Source organism: Stenella coeruleoalba, assembly GCF_951394435.1.
Source record: "Stenella coeruleoalba genome assembly, chromosome: 12".
NCBI lineage: Eukaryota > Metazoa > Chordata > Mammalia > Artiodactyla > Delphinidae > Stenella > Stenella coeruleoalba.
This window is the reverse complement of record NC_137158.1, coordinates 53,258,957-53,285,487: the sequence shown is the minus strand read 5'-3', so window position 1 is coordinate 53,285,487 and position 26,531 is coordinate 53,258,957. Positions and strand designations below refer to the sequence as shown.

Genomic DNA, 26,531 nt, shown 5'->3' with positions numbered 1-26,531 from the left:
CCCACTAGGGGATTGTAAGTAGAGAAAAGTAGAGAAAAAAAGTATGGGAGACCCCCATAAGTTAATGATCATTCAAGAAAGCAGGTTTGCTTAACCACAAAACCATGGAGGCTTGTTTAGCAACAAAACAATGCAACAGAAGCATGAGACATGCCCCCAAACAATAAACAATGATGGCATGAGACCCACATCCTGCTCAAGGAGCTTAGTAGATTAATGATTCCTAGGACACACTCCTCTGCACACACTAAAAACAAAAATATAAAGAAAAGGTCACATTATACTAAAACGTGAGATGATTTACCATTTTTAGCATATGTTGCCACCTTTTTTGCTCATTTCCATTGCACCATCGACAGTCCTGGCTTGACCAGGTAGGGACAAGAAAACTCCCCCACACAACATGGAGGAAGTGCTGATGATAGAAGCTTGCCATCTACTCAAGAATGAGGAAGAAGGTGGTCTTCTCTCCCTACCCACTTTTCCTTTGATTATAAAACTGTAGCCCAGTAAGTTCGTGGCATGGCACCCTCTCGCCCGCTTGCTTGTAAGCTTCACAAGTCTCCCATTCTAATAAATCACTTCTTATCTATCAATTTGCCTCTCGCTGAATTCTTTCTGCACTGAGGCATAAAGAACCAGAGCTCCACAGAGCCGCCCCCCTGCCCCGCATAGAATGCCACCTAGTGGTTTCGGGATGGAATTATAATTTGGTACACAGAAATATCACACAAAAAAATTTAAGAGTTGTAGCAGCTTGAAATAAAAGTGGCGGAAAGAGTTCAACCAATAGCTTACAACACCATGCTCTATTTTAAATTGCCTATCAGGCTATTTCTAGTATATACAGTTCAGTATTATTTTCAAATGATAATAAGCATAAAATTATTATAGCTAACATTTACTGAGCACTTTTTAAATACCAAGCATTGTGCCGAGATCATTTATAGAATATCCCACTTACTCCTCAAAAAAAAAAAAAAAAAAACAAAAAACCAAAAACAAACACAAAAAACCTTTTAAACTGTTCAAACATTTTCATCCACGCCTAGATTTTCATTCCAGGAACTTTATCACAAAAAAGAGATGACATATTTATATGGTGATACTCAGAGCAACACTATTTATTAGAATAAAATCATGGCGAAGCCTCAAAGTCTAATGAAAGAGGAAAGTTAAATTGAGAATCTTTCACATGATGGCTTATAATATATCAATTGAAGCATATGAGTCACTATAACTATTGCTTTCATTTTTAATGTAAAAAATCTAAGGATTGGTCAGGTTATGCTGTCCAAAGTCACACAGAAATTGGTAGATGAAAGATTTCAACCCTGGAATTATGACTTCAGAAAACCCACTCCCAAGCACTGTACCACCTTCCTTGTATTGGATCAAATTACAATTTATAAAAGAAAGTAAACACTACTATCATATCTTATCATTGAGAAACTTCACTCTGCAACAGAACACATCCTACTTGTAACCTTGTGAAAAGTATTACAAGGTTTACAGGGAAACACACCCTTAGAGGTGACATACACTCATTTCTGGGTATGTTCCCAGAGGAGAAGACTATGGGCTTCTGACTCAGCCTTAGCCAGACAGTGGATATCTTGATCCCAGCTGCCACCACATTGCCTGTTTCAGTGCCAATGAGCTTTATCTGGGTCCCAGATGACAGAGAGTGAACAGGTCATAGGAAGGCATCTTTTATGTTAAGGAGGCTTTCGTGAAACCCGAGAAGGCCTGCTGGTTTGTGTTGAATAAGGCAGATATTTAGCTACACTGTCTTATATAAATGCCTTTACCAAACTTTTGCTTTATAATTTAAAATAAATGCCTATAGATTTTTGCTTTGTCAAAAACAGAAGAAATAGAAAAAAATGATGACACTAAAAAAATCTACATTAATGAAGAGCTATAGCTGAGATCTGAGGCACATACAAGAGTAAAAGATCTTGTTATGGTTCCCATAGCAACTGCAACACAGTTGCATTTCACTTTTATGTTAAGTACGTTTAACTTGAGTGGGAATGCAAAATACTTCCTCTGAGCCAAAAAGAGAATTATGGAGAACACAGAGACCATGTTCCAGACTATTCTGGCTTTCAAGTATGTCAAATATTAACCCTAATATGTATTAACATTTTCCCATCAATACTACATGTTCATTTGTATTGATTTTAAACTACCTTTATGCAATTTATAAAATATAATTATCTAAAATGGGAAGAAGTCCCATTAAAATCTGTTAAATCAGAAACCATGACTTTACAATTCATACATATAGGGGCACTGTCCTGCTTGTAATTATAAGAGAATATTGGCTGAAAGTACAATCTATGAAAATACAATCTGATTCCATTCACTGCCAAGTGTTTTAAGCTTGACATTTTTAATTACTGTAGATATAATCTGAAACTATATAAACAAACACATGGTGCTTTAAGCAAAGGATATACATAAAAATTTTCAAGACATTTGTAGTTTGCATATTTTTCTCTATTTCAATAATGAAGAGCAGGGAGGGTACTTACTCCTGTTATGTAACGAGGTCTATATTGAATAGTTCCAAATAAACCAAGAATGACGATAATAATATGTACAAAATTTGCCAGGATAGGTGCCCACTGATATCCAAGGAAGTCAAATATTTGCCTCTCCAGCACACAAACCTAGAAGAGCAAAACAGGATATATAGATAAGCACAGTGATGAGAGAAAATAAAGGATCACACCGACATTATAATTAGCAATTGTAACTGTGTTACCATATCTGGCATTTGTCTTTAACAGTGAGAAAGACATTTTTAGGTATATTTCAAAGGAAGACTATGGAAGCCGTGGATCCAGAGACAGGTACAATCCTTTCAGGGATGATTTTATGGAGGCATCAAGTAGTATTCGCAGGATGTCATCTGTGCAGTCACAGGATAAATTATATTGTCATATGCATTGTCAAACACTTGAAGTCATCAACCAGCAAGTTCGGGAAATGACGTCCACACCAAGGGCTTGTTGTTAGGATCTGCTCAAATGTCACTGTATAAGTTGGGAATAGAGCAAAGGGGGTTGATGGAGAGGAAAAAGAATTCTTCGGCAAGTCAAGAGACCAGATTCTGGATGTCGACCTGCCACTAGGCAGCTGTAGTGCCCCAGGTAAGTCATTTCCTTCCTCTGGGAGTCTGATTTGATTACTCATTTGTAAAATGTAAGACTTTGACTAATGTCTAGGGTCCTTCTAACTTTAATAGTACTAGATTATAAATCAAATGTGACTTTAAAAAAAATCATATCCAGTTACCTATAGTAACCAGGAAAAAGAAGGGCCCTGAAAGAAACTTAAAACAATTTTTTATTTTAAAAAATAAAAATAAAGCATCACCGTTATAAAAACAAGAAACTTAAGGCATTTGAAATTCTTCCATATTCATCTGTGTTTACAAGTTTACAATTAAGTCATAGGTAAACAGTGGGGGAAGAAAAGCAAAACCAATCAAACAACCAACTCACCGACCAACCAAACAACACCCTGAGATTGGTCAGTAGTCCAGAAGTGCCACTTTATATTGACAAGTGAAACCTGAATAGCTGACAAGCCTCTCATCAGATCTAACAAAGCAAAAGGGAATGGTGTGAATTAAACGCAGCTTTATTTTTCCTGCCTGCCCTCAGGTGGAATGATAACAAACTGTCTGTTCCTAGTAAAACATTGTAAAAGGACCTGATGTTAAGCACGGAGATTCAACAATTGTTTTTCAATTAACTTTTAAAGGAAAATGATTTTAAAACCCCTAAGTCACTAACTATGCTTTATCACTCTGCTTTAATGATATTTCTTTTCAGAAGGACACACTAACTCTTCAAACAGACGGTTTGCTTTTAAATTAAATACCTGTAGCCTAGGTTTGAAGACTTCTTGAATGACCATTATTCCCACTGCAGTTCTTTAACTGACAGCACATTTTCTCATCAGGCATTGAAGGAGAACATAAACTCATGACAACTGTTTGCATGACACCTCTATTTCCTAAGACACACCAGGTACCATGTTACGTTGTAACGGTAAGAGTCCAGCCTAAACAAATCTTAAGTTTCACTTAGTCCTGGCAGTGAATAAAAAAAAAAAAAAAAAAAGAAAAAGAGAGGATCTAGGTCCAGGTCTGTTCTATGCTACACATTCTAAATCCAAAATACCCACCAGAGTCCCAACAGGGGAATTCAATATTCTGATTGATTAACAAACAGACTGTCATGGAATATGCACATAACCCAAGCCTCATAAACTTTGAACTGTCTCCTGATGAAACATTCCTTCAATTGTTATCATGCAGTCAACACTCCTTATAAAGGAGGCCCATTTGTGATGTTAAGCAATATTACGTATGCCTTGTTGGAATTCATCAACATTACCAAAAGATAAGTGGTTGTTCTCAGCATTGCTAATTGTCTATATAAAAGCTCCCTCTAACACAGAATTCTGTTATCTTTATCCTATGAATAAACAGTAAGTACAAATGTAAAACAGCAGCAAGAAGAATTTAAACTCTATAAATTTTGAGCATCATAACTGTGGGGACACAGCAGGGAAAAGGTATAGAGGATAAGTGCATCAGTCAAACAGTGGGAAATCCCTCAATAAATGCTCCAATTATGGAAGAAAAGAGCATCGTTAATTATAACAAATATATAGAGAATAATATACTCACTAAGTCTGCAAGGCTAAAATGAAGTTGCATCAACATTTATCAGTCTTCTTTTATGACAGAACTAATGGTTTCATCAAACATTACTTATGAGGTTATGCAGACTGAACAAGCTAATGTGCAGTTCTTCACTTATAGTATTTCTGCTTTTTCCTCCTCTTTTTGATGGGCTCCTTAGTCATCCTAAGTAGCTTTATCACAGGTTTTACTGTTTAGAGCTAGGGCTGAAGAATGGAAGATTTCAGTAAGTATAAAGGGAATTAACAATTTACAGAGTAGGTACAGTCTTTCCTAAGAACTCCTTCCAACAGGATGTATATTAACTATGAAATCACTAGGAGGTTGTGGAGTTAGAGGAAAGAGAATATTTTCTTTTTTAAGTTAATTGAATTTTTAAAAATTAAAGTATAGTTGATTTACAATGTTGTGATAGTTTCAGGTATACAGCACGGTGATTCAGTTATACACACACACACACGCACACACACACAACACACACACACACATACATATATATTCTTTTTCAGATTCTTTTCCCTTATAGGTTATTACAAAATAATGAGAATAATTCCCTGGCTATACCGTAGGTCCTTGTTGACTCTCTATTTTATATATAGTAGTGTGTCTATGTTAATCCCAACCTCCTAATTTATTCCCTCCCCTTTGATAACCATAAGTTTTTTTCTATGTCTGTGAGTCTCTTTCTGTTTTGTAAATAAGTTCATCTGTATCCTTTTTTTTTTTAGATTCCACATGTAAGTGATATCATATAATATTTGTCTTTCTCTGTCTGGCTTACTTCACTTAGTATGATAATCTCTATGTCCATCCATGTTGCTGGACAGTATTTCATTCAATTGGTATTCATTTCAAATGGCAGTATTTCATTCTTTTTTATGGCTGAGTACTATTTGTTAAAACACTTACTACATGCCAGACTTTCATACTATTCCTTGGTCATCGAATCTGCACAAAACCCAGAGAAGTAAATATTATCGTCTTATTTTTCAGACTAAGAAATCTAAGATGTAGTATGGCTGTGTGATTTTCTTGCAGTCTCAGAAGTGGTAAGTGGTCCAACAGGAATGTAGGCGTATGTGCATGCCCTGTGCTGTGTCCTTGCTTTAGAACTCTTGCCACATCTAGTCCAAAAAAAGAAAGCTTTCACAGATTTTGCTGGAGGCATAGGCTGGGTACAGGATATATGCTACATTTTTACCTTATTTATTGTAGAATAGTATAGAGAATCTCTTTGATCATACTTGTCACCTCATAACATTATATCATCACTGGTCAAGGCAGAGTTCCTTTTCGTTTTGTTTATTTTCTTATTTGACTCCAACAACCCATGCTCTCAATGTTATTCCCCTATCATCCACTGGACTCTAATATACTTATTTTATGCCCTTTGAAACACCTGACATACAAATAGATGCATATAGCCTTGAAAAACATTACTGCTGTTGTTTGTGTGTGTGGCATTTTCACATAAAAGGTCTTAGGGAATAAGTCTCTTTCATGCTTGTCTATTTTGCTAATTTTACATAAATTTTTTAAATGTTTTTTATTTATTTATTTTCTTATTAGTCATTCATTTTATACATATCAGTGTATACATGTCAATCTCAATTGCCTAATTCATCACACCACCACCCCCACCCCCACCTGCTTTCCCCCCTTGGTGTCCATACGTTTTTCCTCTACTTCTGTGTCTCAATTTCTGCTCTGCAAACCGGTTAATCTGTACCATTATCTAGGTTCCACATATATGCGTTAATATGCAATATTTGTTTTTCTCTTTCTGACTTACTTCACTCTGTATGACAGTCTCTACAAGCATCCACGTCTCTACAAATGACCCAATTTCATTACTTTTTATGGCTGAGTAATATTCCCTTGTACATATGTACCACATCTTCTTTATCCATTCGTCTGTCGATGGGCATTTAGGTTGCTTCCATGACCTGGCTATTGTAAATAGTGCTGCAATGAACATTGGGGTGAATGTGTCTTTTTGAATAATGGTTTTCTCTGGGTACATGCCCAGTAGTGGGATTGCTGGGTCATATGGTAATTCTATTTTTAGTTCCTTAAGGAACTTCCATACTGTTCTCCATAGTGGCTGTATCAATTTACACTCCCAACAACACCCTCTCCAGCATTTATTGCTTGTACATTTTCCGATGATGCCCATTCTAACTGGTGTGACGTGATACCTCACTGTAGTTTTGATTTGCATTTCTCTAATAATTAGTGATGTTGAGCAGCTTTTCATGTGCTACTTGGCCATCTGTATGTCCTCTTTGGAGAGATGTCTATTTAGGTCTTCTGCCCAATTTTGGATTGGGCTGTTTGTTTTTTTAATATTGAGCTGCATGAGCTGTTTATATATTATGGAGATTAATCCTTTGTCCAATGATTCATTTGCAAATATTTTCTCCCATTCTGAGGGTTGTCTTTTGGTCTTGTTTATGGTTTCCTTTGCTGTGCAAAAGCTTTGAAGTTACATTAGGTGCCATTTGTTTATTTTTGTTTTTATTTCCATTACTCTTGGAGGTGGATCAAAAAATATCTTGCTGTGATTTATGTCAAAGAGTGTTCTTCCTAAGTTTTCCTCTAAGAGTTTGATAGTGCTCAGTCTTACATTTAGGTCTCTAATCCATTTTGAGTTTATTTTTGTGTATGGTGTTAGGGAGTGTTCTAATTTCATTCTTTTACATGTAGCTGTCCAGTTTTCCCAGCACCACTTATTGAAGAGACTGTCTTTTCTCCATTGTATATCCTTGCCTCCTTTGTCATAGATTAGTTGACCAGAGGTGTGTGGGTTTATCTCTGGGCTTTCTATCTTGTTCTGTTGATCGATAGTTCTGTTTTTGTGCCAGTACCATATTGTCTAGATTACTTTGTAGCTTTGTAGCTTTGTAGTATAGTCTGAAGTCTGGGAGTCTGATTCCTCCAGCTCTGTTTTTTTCCCTGAAGACTGCTTTGGCTATTCGGGGTCTTTTGTGTCTCCATACAAATTTTAACATTTTTTGTTCTAGCTCTGTAAAAAATGCCATTGGTAATTTGATAGGGATTGCATTGAATCTGTAGATTGCTTTGGGTAGTATAGTCACTTTCACAATATTGATTCTTCCAATCCAAGAACATGGTATATCTCTCCACCTGTTGGTATCATCTTTAATTACTTTCATCAGTGTCTTACAGTTTTCTGCATACAGGTCTTTTGTCTACCTAGGTAGGTTTATTCCTAGGTATTTTATTCTTTTCATTGCAGTGGTAACTGGGAGTGTTTCCTTAATTTCTCTTGCATATTTTTCATCATTAGTGTATAGGAATGCAAGAGATTTCTGTGCATTAATTTTGTATCCTGCAACTTTACCAAATTGATTAATTAGCTCTAGTAGTTTTCTGGTGGCATCTTTAGGATTCTCTATGTATAGTATCATGTCATCTGCAAACAGTGATAGTTTTACTTCTTTTCCAATTTGTATTCCTTTTTCTTCTCTGATTGCTGTGGCTAGGACTTCCAAAACTATGTTGAATAATAGTGGTGAGAGTGGACATCCTTGTTTTGTTCCTGATCTTAGAGGAAATGGCGTCACTTTTTCACCATTTAGAATGATGTTTGCTGTGGGTTTGTTGTATATTGCCTTTATTATGTTGAAGTAGGTTCCCTCTATGCCCACTTTCTGGAGAGTTTTTATAATAAATGGGTGTTGAATTTTGTCAAAAGCTTTTTCTGCATTTATTGAGATGATCATATGGTTTTTCTTCTTCAATTTGTTAATATGGTGTATCACAATGATTGATTTGCATATATTGAAAAATCCTTACATCTCTGGGATAAATCCCACTTGATCATGCTGTATGATCCTTTTAATGTGCTGTTGGATTCTGTTTGCTAGTATTTTGTTGAGGATTTTTGCATCTATATTCAACAGTAATATTGTTCTGTAATTTTCTTTTTTTGTAGTATCTTTGTCTGGTTTTGGTATCAGGGTGATGGTGGCCTCATAGAATGAATTTCGGAGTTTTCCTTCTTCTGCAATTTTTTGGAAGAGTTTGAGAAGGATAGGTGTTAGCTCTTCTCTAAATGTTTGATAGAATTCACCTGTGAAGCCATCTGGTCCTGGACTTTTGTTTGGTGGAAGATTTTTAATCACAGTTTCAATTTCATTACTTGTGATTGGTCTGTTCATATTTTCTATTTCTTCCTGGTTCAGTCTTGGAAGATTATACCTTTCTAAGAATTTGTCCATTTCTTCCAGGTTGTCCATTTTATTGGCATACAGTTGCTTGTAGTAGTCTCTTAGGATCTTAGTATTTCTGTGGTGTCTGTTGTAACTTCTCCTTTTTCATTTCTAACTTTATTGATTTGAGTCCTCTCCCTCTTTTCCTTGATGAGTGTGGCTAAAGGGTTATCAATTTTGTTTATCTTCTCAAAGAACCTTCTTTTAGCTTTATTGATCTTTGCTATTGTTTTCTTTGTTTCTATTTCATTTATTTCTGCTCTGATTTTACGATTTCTTTCCTTCTGCTAACTTGGGTTTTGTTTGTTCTTCTTCCTCTACTTCCTTCAGGTGTAACGTTAGATTGTTTATTTGAGATTTCTCTTGTTTCTTGAGGTAGACTTGTATAGCTATAAACTTCCCTCATAGACTGTTTTTGCTACATCCCATAGGTTTTGGGTCGTCGTTTTCATTGTCATTTGTCTCTAGGTATTTTTTGATTTCCTCTTTGATTTCTTCAGTGATCTCTTGGTTATTTAGTAACGTATTGTTTAGCCTCCTTGTATTTGTGTGTTTTATGTTTTTTCCCTGTAATTGATTTCTAATCTCATAGCGTTGTGGTCAGAAAAGATGCTTGATATGATTTCAATTTTCTTAAATTTACTGAGGCTTGATTTGTGACTCAAGATGAGATCTATCCTGGAGAATGTTCCATGCACACTTGAGAAGAAAGTATAATCTGAGGTTTTTGGATGGAATGTCCTATAAATATCAATTAAATCTATCTGGTCTATTGTGTCATTTAAAGCTTGTGTTTCCTTATTAATTTTCTGTTTGGATGATCTGTCCAGTGGTGTAAGTGAGGTGTTAAAGTCTCCCACTATTATTGTGTTACTCTCGATTTTCTCTTTTAGAGCTGTTAGCAATTGCCTTATGTATTGAGGTGCTCCTATGTTGGGTGCATATATATTTATAATTGTTATATCTTCATCTTGAATTGATCCCTTCATCATTACGTAGTGTCCTTCCTTGTCTCTTGTAACATTCTTTATTTTAAAGTCTCTTTTATCTGATATGAGTATTGCTACTCCAGCTTTCTTTTGGTTTCCATTTGCATGGAATATCTTTTTCCATCCCCTCACTTTCAGTCTGTATGGGCCCTAAGTCTGAAGTGGGTCTCTTGTAGAAAACATATAGATGGGTCTTGTTTTTGTATCCATTCAACAAGCCTGTGTCTTTGGTTGGAGCATTTAATCCATTCACATTTAAGGTAGTTATCGATATGTATGTTCCTATGACCATTTTCTTAATTGTTTTGGGTTTGTTTTTGTAGGTCCTTTTCTTCTCTTGTTTCCCACTTAGAGAAGTTCCTTTAGCATTTGTTATAGAGCTAGTTTGGTGGTGCTGAGTTCTCTTAGGTTTTGCTTGTCTCTAAAGCTTTTGATTTCTCCATCAAATCTGAATGAAAACCTTGCCAGGTAGAGTAATCTTGGTTGTAGTTTCTTCCCTTTCATCACTTCATCATGTCACTCCCTTCTGGCTTGTAGAGTTTCTGCTGAGAAATCAGCTGTTAACCTTATGGGAGTTCCCTTGTATGTTATTTGTTGTTTTTCCCTTGCTGCTTTCAATAATTTTTCTTTGCCTTTAATTTTTGCCAATGTGATTACTATGTGTCTTGGCATGTTTCTCCTTGGGTTTATCCGTATGGGACGCTCTGGGCTTCCTTGAGTTGGGTGGCTATTTCCTTTCCCATGTTAGGGAAATTTTCAACTATAATCTCTTCCAATATTTTCTCAGGTCCTTTCTCTCTCTCTCCTCCTTCTGGGACTCCTATAATGCGAAGGTTTTTGCATTTAATGTTGTCCGGGAGGTCCCTTAGGCTGTCTTCATTTCTTTTCATTCTTTTTTCTTTATTTTGTTCCGCAGCAGTGAAGTTCACCATTCTGTCTTCCAGGTCACTTATCCGTTCTTCTGCCTCAGTTATTCTGCTATTGACTCTTTCTGGTGTAGTTTTCATTTCAGTTAGTGTATTGTTCATCTCTCTCTTGTTTGTTCTTTAATTCTTCTAGGTATTTGTTCAACATTTCTTGCATCTTCTTGATCTTTGCCTCCATTCTTTTTCTGAGGTCCTGGATCACCTTCACTATCATTATTCTGAATTCTTTTTCTGGAAGATTGCCTATCTCCATTTCACTTAGTTTTTTTGCTGGGGTTTTATCTTGGTCCTTCATCTGGTACATAGCCCTCTGCCTTTTCATCTTGTCTATCTTTCTGTGAATGTGGTTTTTGTTCCACAGCCTGCAGGATTGTAGTTCTTCTTGCTTCTTGTGTCTAATTTTACTAAATTTTGGTTCTTGGTTGTTTGGCTTCTGCACAGTAGCCATTATAAATGCATAACTTCTTGCTTTCCACAAAGAATTCTGTACCCTTTCACTACTATTTTTTATGAGGTTTTTTAAAAACATAAATAGTGGCTACTTTTTATCAACCATTTTAACTGTTATTTATGCATCTGAGATCATCACTTTATTCTTTTCTTTTAGACTCTTTTAGACTATTTTCTTTTAGACTATTAATGTGTTTGATTATACTGACAATTTTTGTCAGGTTCAATTATCATTTTTTTTCCTGTGGAAATCTTTTCTTGAAATGGAATGTAATTTTTATCACATTTCCAGTTTGGGTCAAATACAATTTTATTTCAGAGTTTTGTATCTATAAACTGATGTATAATTCAATTTTCTTTTTCCTTCATTCTCTGACTCTGTTCTAAAGGTTGCACTGGCCTTTAAACCTAAGTAAGGCTCAATGTTTGTTTAGACCCTTAACAACCTTTGAAGAACAAACAGTTCTATTCTTTCCCCAAAAGCAACCTGTGTCAACTTAGGGAAACACATTTAGGTGCATAGATTTTCCTATATTGTTATGTAGGTGCCAGCATATAGGCATATATCTGGTGTGTGTTTGTGTGTGTGTGTGTGTATGTGTGTATACATCCTTTTCACATCATTTTATCTACATAAATGGGATTGCAATGTAAATATGACTTTTCACCTTACACTTCTTACTTAGTAATGTGTCGTGGAGGTTTGTCTACATTAGCACACCCTGCTTTCATAGATCTATCTCATTATACCCTTAAACATTCCATTTTAATAGATATTTTATTCTATTTTAATAGATATAGACTTTTAACACACACAGGTGCATTAAACAACCTTGTATATGTGTGTTGATATATCCACAGGCTATATCTCTAAAACTGGAAATGCTGGGTCAAATTCTAGTCGTAAAATTTCAAATATTACAACAACTGTTATTAATTATTTTTTGGTATATATGTAGTACTGATAAGACATGAAAAATTACTTTTCTGTTTGCATTATTTTAAATGTGAATTCTAATAGAATTGTTAGTTCAGTCAAGTATGCTTAAGCTGAAAAGTTTTCAAAAACCTTTCTGATGCTTACAATTAAGTAAAATTTATCTTACTTTGAATGACGACAAATGTTCATAAAAGTACTGGTGCAACGACTTCATGATAAATAAATTAATTGACTTTTCAAACTGGAAGAGACTCATTCCACACCCATCAATTTACACCTGAGAAAACTGGGCCCCATTAAGTTAACAGTTTTTTAAACTAACCTTGACCTCTTAATAGGAGAATATTCAGTCTGAAATTTGTTTCGAATGTTTGCATGGCAAATAGAAATCTTCATATTTCTTTGGTAGCTACTGCCATTTAATTTTTTAGCAAGGAAATTGCATTTATGTGGATACACTAAAATATATTTTTTAAACACCCAAATTGTACATTTACAGCTAGTTGTTTTTGATTGATGGGGTGTGGAATTGGTTTCCTTAAGATATTGCATTTTGTTAATAACCTCAAAGACTTCTTAATGAATGTCTCCCTCATATTAGCATAATTTTCTTATGTACTTAAAATTTAACATGTGAGTTATACAAATAAAACAAAATAAAACTTATATATGACCTCTGAGAGAAAAAAAATAGGCTTTTTTGTATCATGGTAGATCATGAGTTCCTTGATTTTCAAAAAGTGTTGTTAAAGGCTAGAAACAACCAAATTAAATTGCTACTGCTAAACTGTAAATTGAAATTGCACTTATCTATGGGTACCCTTTTCTCCTCTCTGTACCCTCCCCCCTTTCAGTGTCTCCACTCCCCTTAAGGAACCTGAGGTTTCAGATCGGATCAAATCTCAAGTCTCTCAGAAAATAAACAAGGTAGACTCAGATTCAGATGTTACGTAGGTAGAATGCTCCCATTCAAAGTTCATTTGCAGCGTTAAAGACAAAAAGAAATGACAAAGTTGGTCAAAAGTTAGTAACATATAAATTGTGGAATTTCAGGAATCAATAAAAAAATGATTTGTATTTTCGTTGTTTGCAGGAGAAGATAACTTGTAAAATTACCTTTGTTTTAGCATAGGTACAACGGGAAGGAAACGGGAGGGAAAATCAAGATGAAAATTGAAACAGGCTTTAACAGTTCCCAGGATGGGTGCAAAGTTCTTATTTCATCCAAAAGGACCATGAAGGTTTAAACTTCCAAGCAGACATAGAGCAGAGCTGTTTGTCAGAATTTTGTCAACAGAAATTGCTGCTAATTCTTTTCCCTGCATTCCAGTAGAGTATGGCCAATTTATTGTTCCCAGTTGTATCCCCTGTTTCCTGCCCCACAGAGAACATAAAACAACCCAGAAGGAAATGAGGAAACTGTTCTGATACTGTCTCCTTGATCCATATAGGACTCTGTTCCCTTCAGCAAGATGTTCCTGCCCTGAGATCTTGCCTTGGATTTATGTTTCTCCTGTGTCTGGCTCCCTGGGGCAGCATCTGCTGTGTCTTTGCTGTCTGCTTATTTTGGTAAAGCTGCTAATTCTGTCTGTGTTTATTCTGTCCCTTTGCTGGTTCTTGTCATGCTAGATCTCATCCACAATGTGGTTACTTACCCTCCCCTGAAGTCTCCTACAGTGAACTGTAATCTTGAGCATATTCTGTACTTAGCTGCTCCAGAATCAGACAAGTTGGTTTCTCTTATTTTAAGCCAATTCCCAGGAAAGCTGTAAAGACTAGAGGTATTGGGTCTTTATAACATTGCTGAGGTGCTGAAGTCATTGTGATATTGTCTAAAAATATCAATATCACGAAGCCAAACTCTATATAATTACGATTCATTATTCCCCCGTTTAAGGTTCTCTTGTGTTGTTCAAAATGGACAAGATAAGTGAGAACATATATGTTATCTTTTAAATATTATATGCAGGTGATATACTAGAGACAAGTTTCTTTCCTTTTACCAAGTGACCACATTCATATAAGCAATGAAGAGAACAAGCTCCAAGTAGGGTCTGCAGTGATTACACATGTAAGATACAGACAAAACCAAGCACAGAGATTTACTTGAAGAGTTTTAGTTACTCTTAAGTAACTGGAATTATTCAAGTGTATGTGTATGTATATGTGTGTTTGCATGTGCATGTATGTATATATATATATATATATATATATGTACTGGTGTGTACATGTTTGTTCACTAAAGGGTACAAAATGAAATTGTAAGGTGTTTGGTAAAAATGGGCCACAAATACCAACAATTTATATTAATTCAGTTGAACCAAGGATTTTCTGTCTCCTTCCACATAATTTCTCTTCTTTAAAAGCAAGACAAAAAAATAAGCCACAACAACAAACAACAAAAACGTCACCAAAAGACATCTGGCCCTAATGACTGGTTATAAGAGAAATCAACATGTCATAGTGGTCAGAACTCAAGTTTTAGAATTAGAAAAACATATTTGAACTCTTAACTTGCTGTATTACCACAAGAGGTAACCTAATTGCTACGAATCTCAGTTTCTTCATCTATAAAATAGGGATATTGTAGCTCCTAAGAATTTCATGAAGATTAAAGTAGTAATGCACACAGAATACTTATTAAAATGCCTAGGTTGCTTCCTAAAATGGCTGCTATTATTAATATTTCAACTGCATAGCAAGTTTGGATATTGGATTTTAGTACAAACGTCATTCTAGACTAATACTCCTGACAGAATATTTCAGTTAGAGATGATCACATGTTTCTCATTCTGTTGGTTACAAATGCAAATAATAACATGGCAGACATGAATTACCTTAAGTATTCAAAGTGATCTTTCTTAATGAATGCTTCCCTGAGTAATTCAATACCCCATGTATTGATTGTAGTACTTTTTGTAGTATACTATGCTAAAAACCAGATTTGAAACATCATTTCCTGTTATTTTCCATCATTCTCCCCATCTTTCAAATATGAAAAACATCAACATGTATTTTAAAAACTCTATCTCCATATAGTTAAGCACAGTAAAGATTTTCAAGAAAATTCTGGTGAAGATTTGGCATAAGCTCAAAGGAACTAAATAAAAACAAGGGTCTATGTTTCTTACAAAAGTACATTTTCTTATAAGCTGCACTACTGAAAAACAATACATGGTGTTTCTTAACAGATCTTTATTGAATTGCAGAGTCAGTCACATATTTCTGAGGTTGAATTAATAGGGTTATTTAATTGACCCACATAGGAATCAAATAGTGTATTTTAGGACCTTTTCCACTATTTTGTGTAATAATGCCGCTTCTATATAATTTTAAATATGCCAGCTAACATTCTAGTTGTTGTGATAACAAAATCATTTATTATTTCTCACAGCTGTTCATTCTGCCTAGCAATTTATAACCATTTCATAGTGAACACTCATGCTATCAAAGGACAAGTTGATGACTATCATATTATACTAGATTTAAAAAAAAACCCAGAAAATAGTCTTCTGAAGATGTCGCACACAAGTTAACACTAGAGCACAAATAAAAATATTGTTTGGTTGTTGAACTGAACTTACCAAGTCAAATGATCACTTGATCTGTGTATTCATATGCTAAAGCATTTGTGTGCATGTGTGTAACCACTAAATGTTACTTGATTTTCAGCAGTAGGGATTTAAAAAAAATAAACAATATTTTTATAATAATTATTCAAAATTCATTGAGTAGTCTGATAAGCACTTCAATACTTCAATGTAGCAAGTTAATGCTTCCTTTTTTTTTTTTTTTTTTTTTGCGGTACGCGGGCCTCTCACTGTTGTGGCCTCTCCCGTTGCGGAGCACAGGCTCCGGACGCGCAGGCTCAGCGGCCATGACTCACCGGCCCAGCTGCTCCGCGGCACGTGGGATCTTCCCGGACCGGGACAACAACCCGTGTCCCCTGCATCGGCAGGCAGACTCTCAACCACTGCGCCACAAGGGAAGCCCCAATGCTTACTTTTAAATCATGCATTCTACAAGGATTATCTACCATTACCTTTATTGTATAGAAGAGGAAATAGAGCCCTTGTTCAAGATCATGATTATAGAACTGGGATCAAATCCTAGTCATTCTAACAACAATGTCCATGTTTTTAACCACAAACAATTTACAACTAAACATACTAGAACCTTACGGTGTTGATTTCAAAATCTTTAGGGGCCTCAATTCTGCTTTACTACCAAATACTTCCCTAATTAGACATGTAAACATAAGAGATTTTTGCTTTTGGTATAAAAGATCAAAAAGATACACTAATAAATATTTTTATATAGAGCTCTATGGTTTAAAAACTCACATAATCATTATGATAACCCCACAAAATGATCATCATCATTACTATTACTCTATAACTACAAATTATGTAATGCTCTACAGATAAGTTTACAGCTAAGAAAGAACCTTTTTGAAAATAAGTTCAAATTTTATTCTACTGATACAGTTAATAGCCTAATAATCTGGCAAAGTCACCACAAAATGACATTTATCTGGAGTTGTGCTGTGAAATGGTTTCATAGCGTAGTAGCCAAACTCTCATTTAAGTTTAAAGTCTCCCTATGCTCATATGAAATGAGCTAAAAACGTCACAGTCCAGGTCCTCTGGGTAGATGGATCACTGTTTTGATTTTTCCAGAGTCTATAATTTTACTCAGTGGAAACCTTACTTCCCAGAAGAATCAGAACACATCAAAATGACAGCTGTTCTAGGTAGTTTTCATGGCTCACTTAAAGTACATGACAGGTAGGAGTTAGGAAGTTTAATATACCCATTTGACCTTGAATTTCCAGTATCTCCACAACAAAGTCTTAACTGATTCAAGGTGAAACTAATGCACAAAGAGTTTAAATATACATAACATAGGAAGAAAATGTCCAATGTCCAGAAGACCTTGGCCATAGACTTTTAAATCATGTATTCTACAAGCACTGATGGTGTATTGCAGGTACTGAGAAATGTAAAGCACTGTCTGAGGCACAAGTGAGGTGTGAGACTGGGAATAGGTGAGCAAGTGAACCAGACAATTTTCATGTTGTCCGGCAAAATTAGTCTTATACTATGGGATATGCTAATATCTGAAATGGTTATTAAGGAGAAATTCTCAAAACTCTCAAGAGGTCTCAGGTGTAGCTCTTCAAATGACACCCCTGCTGGGGAACTATATATCTGGTTCTGATCCATTTCCAAATCTCCTATTGCTCATGTAGTAAGTACATACAAACAAACAAAAAAAATCAAAATGTGGCTAATATTACCAATACACAAAAGAGTAGATGAGGGATAGGTTGACTATATTTTAATAAGGGACTTTTAGAATTGAATAGAATAAGTTGCTAAGTTCATCATCAGTATCATTTATTTGTTCACTATGGATTTTTTATTCATCAAGAGATCAGTGAAAGCCAAATAACAAAAATAGCTTGCAATGTTCTTATTTTCATGCTTCATATGGTATTGCTTTCTCATAGCAAATGACTTTCTCTAGAGAAAACTCTATTGCTATTTTTTAACAGCACAATCACATTAAACGTATTAAAGCTGCCATCTGGAGAATTTGAAATTTGTCAACTAGGTAAAAATGCAGATACACATTTTTTTTTTTTTCTGAAAAGCAGATAGAGTCCAAAAACATGCCTCACATATCATTATCAGAGAAGCAATGTCTAGGCAGCTTTCAGGCTTGGTCCCCCAATAAATATTTGTGCATCTTTGTAAAGATTTTTATTTTGTGAATTCAAAACAAGGTAAAATGCCACTCCAATCCTCCTGGCCTGCCCTCATTTAAGGCAGTGAATTAATAATGTAATTACTGTCATCAGTGTTCCCTGTTAAACAGATGTTGTATATTTAACAGAATCGGTGGTGTAAGCACACTTGTCACAGGGAACAGAAGTGGACATCAGAGCGCCCAGAATTCTGATGTCTTCCCTGTCTCTTTCCCTCCCATCTGCTCTTCCCCTACTTTAAGAAAGGCACCAGCCGATGCTTCAGGGCACTGTTTCTTTGACTACAGCGAGACAGCCATATGGAAGATGTCAATCAAACCTCTCAAACTCTAGGTTACGTCTCTTTCATAAAATTCAATTTCATAAGGATGGGAGATGGAATGACAGTCTCACTTACTCTCACTGCTAAAGGCCAATCAAGGCAGAAATGTTATCAAGATCACTCCCGTGTACTGGCAGTCACTGTGGCAGTGGGTTACATCAGAAACTGCAAGTAGGAATACAAGAGAACACCATTGCAGACCACTACAGGCACACTGTAGAATTTGTCATGAGGTATGCTATTTCTGGCATGGTAAATACCATGTCTTCGTGTGCCCTTTAAAATAACCGTCTTATTGAATTCAACACAGATGTGGAGATGCTGTTCTGAAAAAGAGTCAGTCATAATATTTGATTTCCAATTGACAGGAGGTGTCTGTGGCTGTCCATGGTTGAATATAATAAGAGATGATATTCTCTATCTCTTTAGGAGTTCTATCATAGACTCCATTAATGTAGAATAGATAACTGGTACAGGCTTAAAATGGCAAGTTCTGTTAAGCTATGAAATGCATTTCATACATTAAACTTAAAAATTCAAAGCATTACAGACACTCCTAAATCATACACATGGTTTCTCTGTCCATATGCACACATATTTCATGTACTGCAGTTACTACTCATGGCACTTTTCCAAGCATTTTACACACAGTAGCTTATTTAATGAGGTAGACAATATTATTGGCTTCATTTTAAAGAAGAAAACACTGAGGCAGAGAGATTAATTTGCTCAAATTTACATGGCTATCAGTGAAGATGATTTGTCCAGAGTCCAAGTTTTGGACCACAATCATATCACCTCCCATGTGATACTAAAACTATATGTGTATATATAATACATGCATATATAGAATATATGTATGTATCTATATGTTTCATATATGTTGTTATAGATACAAATGTATATATACACATACTTTGCTATACTTTGCTTCTAAATTATTTTTTTTGTTTAATGTACTCATAACATTTCTTTTCAGTGAGTTCACTAATAAGTTGAGGAAACCACACAAAACACCACTCGATACAAGTTTTCAAGTAATAGCGTTTTTTCCCACATAATGTAGCCCTCAGCATGGTACCATATTCCTGCAATGCTATGTTTTCTCTCTCCCACTGATATGCAGTTTCATTCCACTGACAATGGGGAATAAATTAGACAATACCTCTGAATGATGCTATTACATGGACAGAAATTTAGGATGCTAAATCTCTTTAAGTGGTCCAATATATTTATGAGTTTTCCAAAGCAAAGAACTACCTATAAATATGAATATTCTACTGATGTCTTGAGTTCAATGTCAAGCAGTAGAAATTCAGTCAAACTTGGTCATAAATAATAGGATTCTCAGACATATGCTTTTGTTCTGGTTAGTTGAATTGTATGCTGTAAGTTGTGCCTACATGTGTCTGCTCCCATCACTTGAATTATATGTTTATACAGTGCCTGTTTTAAACACAAACTCAAACCTGGTTATGTCAGTTGTACTTGTGACGGGCATCACTATGTAATTTGAATATTACATATACAAAACTACTGAGTACAAAATACAGATTTAAAAAAATAAAAACTAAATTTAACATATTAGAAAGACTACATAAAGTCTACATAAAGGCATTAAAGTAATTTTTAAAGGAAAGTTGGAAAAACAATGATAAAATCTAAAAGGAATCTTTTCCCAAATGATTTTACAAGTCTTTAAGTTCTTATTCCACTGTAAAGAAACCAACACATAAAAATCCATAAACAACAAATTATGGATTTTTTAATGTGAAAAGAAAATGTCAGCTACTGATTCCACACACAAAGAAGAGTCCTAAAATAAAATGGGTCGGTTATATATGTATCACTTTTATAATTCACTGTCTTAAAAATGCTTTAGATTAATTGACCCAATGTCTACAGAGATGGTTATATTGTATCACTATTCTGGTATCCAACATATTTCTTGTAATTCTTTGTGTAAAATAAATAACATATCTACTGCACTACACCATAATCTAGAACATTTAAATGATTCTCTAGAGCCTAATTCCTGATATTGTTTAGTAAAGATAACTTTGGTCCAACATTTCATACTTTGGAGCAAAGGGAAGCCAGAAGGGTGAACAATAAGGATTCTTGACTTCCTTCATGAAAATGGTTTTAACTTTTTAAAAGCTATCAATTCTTTTTCTCAGATCCATGCATAATTAATTAATCAAGACTCTATATCCATTTGCTCAGTGCTTGACAATCTCAGCAGGAGTAAATATCAGGTGCTAGAGCTGTATTGTTTTTCAGTTCTGACAATAATTCTCACCGTTTCAAAATGTATCATAACGATTTGTTTGTTGGCAAGGCTTCCTGAGATTTAGGATTTTCTTTTCCTAGAGCTGGAAATTTCAAAGAATGCTGAAATATCCATGCTATCTTCACATAACTCCCTTATAATTAGGTTAAACTTTTTTTTTTACTATAATGTATTTCAGGTGTACAGCATTATAATTTGACATCTATATACATTACAAAGTGATCACTACCACAAGTCTGTTACCATCCATAACCATATGACCCATTTCTCCCTTCACTCACTTCGCTCACCCCCCAGCCTCCTTCCCTTCTGGCAACCACTAATCTGTTCTCTGTATCTATGAATTTGTTTTTATTTAATCATCAGTTTTTTTTTAGATTCCACATATGAGTTAAATCATGTAATCTTTGTCTGACTCTGTCTAACTTATCTCACTTAGCATAATACCCTTAAGGTCCATCCATGTTGTCGCAAATGCCAGGATTTTATTCTTTCTTGTGGCCGAGTGGTATTCCATTGTATATGTATACAATACATGTATATACATATATACACACACATACACACACGTATACACTTAGGTTGTTTCCATTTCTTGGTTATTGTAAATAATGCTGCAATGAACATAGAGGTGCCTCTATCTTTCTGAATTACTCTTTTCATGTTCTTAGGATAAACAGCCAGAAATGGAATGAATAGCTAGGTCAATGGTAGTTCTCTTCTTAACTTTTTGAGGAACTTCCATACTGTTCTCCATAGTGGCTGCACCAATTTACAGTCCCAGCAACAGTGCACAAGGGTTGCCTTTTCCCCACATCCTTTCCAACAATCGCTATTTCATATCTTTTCAATAATAGTCATCCTAACAGATGTGAGGTGATACCTTGTGGTTTTGATTTCCATTTCCCTAATAATTAGTGACACTGAGTATCTTATGTGCCATCTGTATGTCTTCTTTGGAAAAGTGTCTATTCAGATCCTCTGTCCATTTTTAATGGGGTTGTTTGCTTTTGTTGTTGTTGAGTTGTATGAGTTCTTTATATATTTTGGATGTTAACACCTTATCAGACAAAGGATTCACAAATAACTTCTCCCATTCATTAGATTGCCTTTCCTTTCTGATGATGGCCCCCTTCACTAGGCACCAGCTTTTTAGTTTGATGTCATTCCAGTTGTTTATTTTTGCTTTTGTTTTCCTTGCCTTTGGAGTCAGATCCAAAAGAACATTGCTAAGACCGATGTTAATGAAGATACCACCTATGTTTTCTTCTACGAATTTTATGATTTTAGGTCTTATATTGAAGTGTTTAATCAATTTTGAGCTAATTTTTGTTCACAGTGAAAGACAATGGTCTTTCACTGTAAATATTCTTTTGCATGTGGTTATTCAGTTTTCCCAACATCATTTATTGAAGAGACTGCCCTTTCTCCAGTATATGTTCTTTGCTTCTTTGTCATAAATTAATTGACCATATGTGTGGTTTTATTTCTGGGTTTTTAATTCTGTTCCATTGATGTGTGCCTGTTTTCGTGCCAGTATCATACCACTTAAATTACTTTAGCTTGAAATCAGGAAGCATAATACCTCTAGTTTTGTCTTCTTTCCCAATATTGTTTTGGCTATTCAAGATTTTTGGTGGTACCATATAAATGTTTGAATTATTTGTTCTAGTTCTGTGAAATATGCCATTGGAGTTTTGATATGGATTTCACTGCATTTGTAGATTGCCTTGGGTTGTATGGAAATTTTAACAAAATTAATTCTTCTAATCCATGAATATGGAATATCTATTTATTTGTGTCTTCTTCAGTTTCTTTCAACAATGTCTTATGGTTTTCAGAGTACGACTCTTTCATCTCCTTGTTTAAATTTATCCCTAGGTATTTTATCTTTTTTTGGTGCAATTTTAAATGCAATTGCTTTCTTCTTTTTTTTTTTTTTCACTTGATGATCTACCCATTGATGTAAGTGGGGTATGCAGAAGTTTCTTAATTCGTCAAGTATGGTAACCATAGAAGAGAAAGAAAGGCTTGAAAAGGATGATTAAGTAGCCCTTTGTCTTGTACATTAAAGATATGGTAATTAAGGGCAATAATTGTAAATTGTATGTGTGTATACATACACAAACACATATTACATACACAAATATTTTTACACACATACACACACATATCACCTATCAGACACTATTAGTTTATATCTCATTTAATTGTCTAAACATGAAAGATAAATATTAAAATCCCCATTTGATGGATGAGTAACTGACTAAACTGAAGGTTAAATATCTTGCTTAAGAAAAGTAAGCAGTAGATATGGAATGTGAAGCTACATCCAATAACTGAGTGCATACTCTCTCCCCTATATTACCTCACTATGTTAAAGAGTGTTTAAGAAACTTTGATCTGTGTACCTTCAAATACCTTGAAGATTTCTTCTATCTCTGTTTTAACTAGTTACATGTCTTGGGGAGACGTTTGCCCAAAGTAGTAAAATGTTATTGGCAAAAGGGCAAAAAGTTCAATTAAATTTGTCGTTTATTGTAAACAGTTGAAAAACAGTTTAAAGCTATCTATCGTATTTAACAGTTAGGAGAAAGTATCAGAGTAAGTAAAAAAAATTATATATATATGTGTGTGTGTGTGTGTGCATATATGTGTGTGTATATATATATATATATATATATATATATATATATATATATCTAGAGAGAGAGAGAGAGAGAGAGGGAGGGAGGGAGGGAGAGGGAGAGAGGAAGGGAGAGAAGCCATGTCCCAGCCATATACATAGAGTTTTACCTGATAGATCATACTAAAAATGTTTGAGAAAATTATAAGAAATTATTTGCCAACAAAAATCTTTAAACTGTTCCTTTATATAAAGTATAATTATGGGTATTACGGGTCAAATGTTATGATTTGGTTTCCAAAAATATATTACCTTAAATAATGCAAAAAGTATTTTACCTCACATGTGGACAATCAAGTTGACAAAATGAAAATCATAACTAATTCTTAAAATAATGCTGTTTCCTGCTACCTTGCCCTTTTCATCTCAGGGTTTGTTGCTGTTGTTTGTTTGCTTTGGTTTTTAATTCTCTCTAGTTTGATTTGCTTCACTGACAATTACATTTCACTGTGAAGGAAGCAATGTCAGTCCCAGACCTCAGCCCCTGGGGTCCAGCTGAGCTCTGCCAAGTCTACCATTAGTTACAATCTCAACAGCTAATTTATAGAGCAGCTTTTACTGGTATGACATCACCAAGGTGCTGCCCTCTCCTGCCCTCTCCTGCCACTTTCCCATTTCCAGTTGTTCCAAGAGGGTTGATGGCCTAGCAAAGTCTGAACCCTCATGTGTAATTATAGTTCTGTAAATACGCAGTATCATGGTGGGAATTAGAAAGCAGCCTGGACAGTAAAGTACAATCTACTAATTACTTGCACTGATGGTTTTTCTATAAGAAAATAATCATGGGTCTTTTGATAAAAAGCAGCAAAATTGCCTGAACTCTCCTCTGCTATCTTATTTCAAAATATGTTGACAATTTTAGAATATCTGTTTCATTGTATCCATTCTGAAAGTTCTAAGTTTGAATTATACTCTAAAAATGGGTATATTTACAGTAATGATATTTGCTAGAAATCCTGCCTGGAACTCATTGAACTAATTTGGTATATAACAGTATTGGAAATAATCTATAAGAAAATAATGTGCTTGTATTCAAATACATCTAAGACAATAATAATTTTTAAATTTTAAAATGTCCATAGGTTGCTTGTGGCTTTGAAAATATTCATGGTTGAAGTTATTTCTTGAGAATTAAAAAACATGAACCTAAACACAGACATGATATAAAGTTTAACTATAAGATATCTTTCTGTTAATTTTAGCATACTTGAATGAAGTTACTAAAAAGCATCAAACACCATAGATTTCAATGAATTCTGGAAATTTATATTTATATATCCAGATTCATTTCCATTTCTGTGATCTACATATATATATAATCTATGTCTATATCTATGTATGTAATATACATGCAATTTATATGTCCACATATTTTGGATGTGGACCTGACTGTATAAAATAATGGTATTTATGCAGTGACTTCTGTCAACAAACATCATGCAAATTATAAGGTATAAATTGTGACATAATATGTACGTAGACTCTAAATATATTAAGGGCTGGAACAGTGTTTTATTCCTCAATTATAGAGCTAGCACACAAAAGTCCAAACATTATTGATTTTAAATATTAGGCAACATTATATATACATTTTAAAATAGCAATCAAAAATTGAAAGCTATACTCTGATGCTGGAACTATTCAAGAATTCAACAAATGAATGCTATGTGAGGTCAAACATTAACTACATGATGCCACGGACATGTTTAATTAGATTGACTGTGGTAATCATTACACAAGGTATACTTATATCAAAATAACTTATACAATTTTTTATTTGTCAATAATACCTAAATAAAGCTGAAAAAAATAAAAACAGTTTATCAGCATTCAAAAAGTACAAAAATATTAAGTCATCCCAATTCGCTCTTCAGCCTCCATTCTCACTGGAGTTTAATCTCATTTGAAGGTTACTGCCTTGTGTCAGTTCTCACATTCCACAATGTAATTGAGATTTAGTGATATAGGAGGTTTGATATCTATTTTACAGAGCAATTTCATTAGAAGTAAATGGCTGGTTGGAATAACTATAGCTTTTTTTCTAAATTAGACTTTAATTAGAAAACTAACATACGAGTGCACACAAAAATCAAACTAGGATTTGGAAATATATAAGGTAAGAGTTAATAATCTTTAATCAATATAAAAAGTTTGATGCATATTTTCCAATCATGGCTCATCATTATACACAGTATCCAGTTAATGTTTTAGAGCTTGACTTGAGTAAGAGATCTCTCAGACTTGGCCCTGACAGAGGCCGTGGTATGAGTGAATATAAAAGAGGTTGCTGAGATGCAGCATCTGCATACTAGAAACTGTGAAACTTATGATCTTAAAGGAGAGTTTAAATAAGTTGCTTTTAAATAAAAGTTGAATGTATACTTTTAATATAATTCTCCAATTTTGAAAAGCTTCTCATTCCACTGACCCCTGCTATACATACACACTGGTATTCTGAAAACTGAAAGAAATTTTTTACTCTGTGAAGCTCAGATGCCTTGAACCCATATGATCTGGGGAAATGCAATACACTGAACTTATAACTTCAAAGGCTAAGAGAAATACAAGAGGTAGTTAGGTGCTACCCATGAGGTGATCTGTTTCCTTCATCTTGTACAAAGATGACAGGTTGTTATCAGCTACTAAACATTTCTGAAAATGCTACTGATAGCTGCTTCAAAATTGCCATTTGCTGTTGTGTGCATCTCAGAAACAATAAACCTTACCCACCATGAACCACTTGATAAAGCATAGATGCTTCTCAAATTTGAATTTCATTATTGACCGAGTGATATTGTGCCGATCTGAAGAGGAGTATGATAAAGAGTTACGTGTCTTAAAAGAACCACGGGAGATATACAACATTTGTTAAGCCGGCAGATGTTATTGTCACCTGTTATTATAAACAATAGAAATCACACACACACACTGCAGGATAGATGATATGATTTATAAACCAGTTATTAGGTTGATCTTACTGGGCTGTTAGTTTGATAGAAGGCTAGGAATTAACCACATGACGAATTTTATTTTCTTTTTGACAAGAAATGTAATTTTGTAAAATGTATGAACATGACCATATTGTGAAACTAAGAGCCTAAAAAGTGCCTCTTCAACGGACAGGTGTAATATAGGTACCAAGTCAGGAAGATGCGGGTTGTCTCTGCAGAGCAAGGCCAAGGAACAAATGCTAT

General features: G+C 34.6%; 1 protein-coding gene across 1 annotated transcript in view; it reads right to left on the bottom strand.

Annotated features, from left to right (window-relative positions):
- NKAIN2 (sodium/potassium transporting ATPase interacting 2) overlaps nucleotides 1–26,531 on the bottom strand; it is a 966,228-nt gene that overhangs the window by 513,724 nt on the left and 425,973 nt on the right. The window contains exon 4 of the mRNA XM_079939169.1: nucleotides 2,541–2,678. Within this exon, the coding sequence (XP_079795295.1) occupies nucleotides 2,541–2,678 (138 nt within the window). The remainder of the gene's footprint in view (nucleotides 1–2,540; nucleotides 2,679–26,531) is intronic.